General features: G+C 48.3%; 1 protein-coding gene across 1 annotated transcript; it reads left to right on the top strand.

Moving 5' to 3' along the window:
* Positions 1 to 1,137: 1,137 nt before the first annotated feature.
* On the top strand, positions 1,138 to 2,423 carry K441DRAFT_692477 (putative extracellular dioxygenase; the record flags this gene model as incomplete). Its single annotated transcript, XM_067652576.1, has 2 exons — positions 1,138 to 1,450; positions 1,537 to 2,423. Exons 1-2 carry the CDS (start codon positions 1,204 to 1,206, stop codon positions 2,421 to 2,423), a joined length of 1,134 nt encoding a protein of 377 aa, XP_067509158.1. The 5' UTR covers positions 1,138 to 1,203.
* Positions 2,424 to 2,758: the final 335 nt, after the last annotated feature.

A 2,758-nucleotide genomic window follows, 5' to 3' on the forward strand; every position in this document is an offset into this window, starting at 1 on the left:
CTATGAAGAAAAGAGACTATATATACATGATGTAGGTGCAGGCACCAGGGGGGGGGTACGTAATAGGGGGTAGGTGATCGAGTCAAGCAGGGGGTAGGTGGCTGAGTCAAGGGGTAGGTAACTGGGTCGGGTGGCAAGGTAACCTGATTCAGGTCGACAAAACGTCAGACAACACGCAAGATTTCAGAACAGGCTATTTTGATTTTTGAATAAGGCCAAGTGGATTTTATCAAAATGTCGAGGTAGATCACTATTTTTATAAGACCTGAAATTAACACTACACATTTAGCAATAGGAGAATCCAGAAAGCCGTTCGGAAATGCGCTAAACTAACAATGTAAAAGAGCCTTTTACGGAATTGAAATATAACAACTCTTTTTTTAAGGTTAACTGCGAGCAATTTAATTCGTCACAACGGTTCTAAGTACGCTCTCGCTTAATGTTTGGCCACACTCACCTATCACAGGGTTCGTCTATGCGGGAACCAGAAAACATATCCGTGAATTAGATTAACTCTCATCATTCCCCTTACTAGCAACAATCTATCTTACTCTAGAAAAGCTTATTCTTGCGGAAGGAGCGCCTCTACGACGCTCAAATCCTCCGGCCAAGACGCCAAGAGGCAGTCCGCGTCAGCCCCGGACATCCATTCGTCTTTCGTTTTGCTCCGCCCAACCTATATACGAAAAGTATAGGTGTATGAGCTCCCCACTCCCAAGGTATGAGCACAAAGTGTTACGCAAGCATTTCCCAAGCCGCCCTGTTATTTTACCCTTGAACGTTTCAAGGTACTTTGGGTATTCAAGCCTCAAATTTAATTGACATTTCCCATTGGTCTCCCGTAACATGAATCCTAGGACTATAGAGTTGCCACGCATTACTGCAGAAGTATTATAGATTAAACGTGATAAAAATGACGAATATTAATTTGGGTCTAACCGGAAGTGATTGGTAAAACACTCTTTCCTTGTAAAAATAACCAAGTAATTGTCTACGCAGTCTGTCAGGGTTACTGTGGAGTAATACAAGCAAGAGTATTGGTTTCGGCATTCATGTGTTTTTCCCCTAGTCTATCTATTTTCTGTGGTGTTTATAAAGTCCGAAATGCTGCTGTATCATCACCATTAGATCCAAATCACTGAAAGTCCTCAAAATCAAATCACTCTCTCGTTTAAGTCATTCGAGCATTCCTAGGAAGCAAGCATGGTTTCCATTTCTACTATCGTTAAATTTACAGCGCTCGGTTTGCTTAGCTTAACTAACGCTCATCCCGGTGAAGAAGAGCACAGCTTGATTCCTCACCACGCCAAACGAGAGTTTCTTTCTCGCTCACGAAGGTCTTTGGATTCTTGTGCTGAACATTTGGAACGCCGGGGCATTTATAAAGCGGCCGAAGCTCGCCGCAAAGCGTTCGCCGAAAAGCACAGCAAGAGGTCTTTTGAAAACTCGGGTATGAGAATCTGAGCATGAAAATTGCAGCTCAACAGCTCCAGCACCGCGTCATTCAGACCTTGATGAATTCTAACGTATCCCTAGAAAACTTCCTTCGTATCCGAGATACAGCCTCCGTCCTTAATACCTCGCACCACTCCGACCTCACTGGCATTACCTACACTACCGATGAATGTGTGTTTTACTCCAGCAATGTCAGCTGCATCCTCTCTCCTGAAGGTGAGATTGGACCTTTCTGGGTAAAAGGAGAGCTCGTCCGCTCCGATCTGACGGACAATGAACCCGGCGTCGTGGTANACATGGATGCGCAGTTCATCGACATCAACACGTGCGAGACGCTTCCCGACGTGTACTGGGATGTGTGGAACTGCAACACGACCGGCGTGTATTCTGGTATCCAGTCTTCCAGCAACGGCAACGGCAACGACACAGCGAACCTCAACCGCACGGCCCTACGGGGGATCCAAAAGACGGACGCAGACGGCGTTGCGCAGTTCAAGTCCATCTTCCCGGGCCACTACTCCGGCCGCACCAACCACGTCCACGTCGTCGCGCACCTAAACGCCACCCTGCTCCCCAACTCGACCCTCACCGGCGGCAGCATCCCGCACATCGGCCAGCTCTTCTTCGACCAGGACCTCATCTCGCTCGTCGAGGCCACGGCGCCCTACAACACCAACACGAACCAACACACGCTCAATTCTGAGGACCACGTCTTTGCTGTCGAGACGGTTGATGGCTCGTCGGACCCGGTGTTCCAGTACGTGCTACTGGGCGATACGGTGGCGGACGGCATCTTTGCCTGGGCCACCATCGGCGTCAACACCACCGCCAGCTACGATACTAGCTATGCTGCAACGCTGACGTCGAGTGGCGGTGTCTTGAACGGCAATTCGAGTGTCGGTGGCGGACCTGGTAGCGCGCCTTCAGGAAGTGGTGTGCCGTCTGGTACGCCATCCGGTATTCCTTAGGGAAATTTCGGGTTGCGTGTCAAGGCGAATAGGGGAGGCGAGCAAGCTAGGTATCTGATTGCTGGAGCTAGTGAGCTTCTTTGGGCTTTTCGAGTGACTCTCTAGGCAATTGCATTTGCTCGGGAGTAACTGTCCTGATGCGGTGTCTCTTTAAGATCAACGGGGCGCTTGCGTTTATTTGTGGAGTCGCTTTCTTGCTAGACTAACATTCGCTGTGAATGTTTGTATATAAAGCTTTATAAAATACAATATACTATGTCTATCGTGTTATGGGTTGTGTCTCCTTGAATTCATAGTTTTACATCAGTAATTCCATGCCAAAGAGCCTGAGTTCC

The sequence above is a fragment of the Cenococcum geophilum genome (genome assembly GCF_001692895.1).
Source record: "Cenococcum geophilum 1.58 unplaced genomic scaffold K441scaffold_3, whole genome shotgun sequence".
NCBI classification, from domain to species: Eukaryota; Fungi; Ascomycota; class Dothideomycetes; order Gloniales; family Gloniaceae; genus Cenococcum; species Cenococcum geophilum.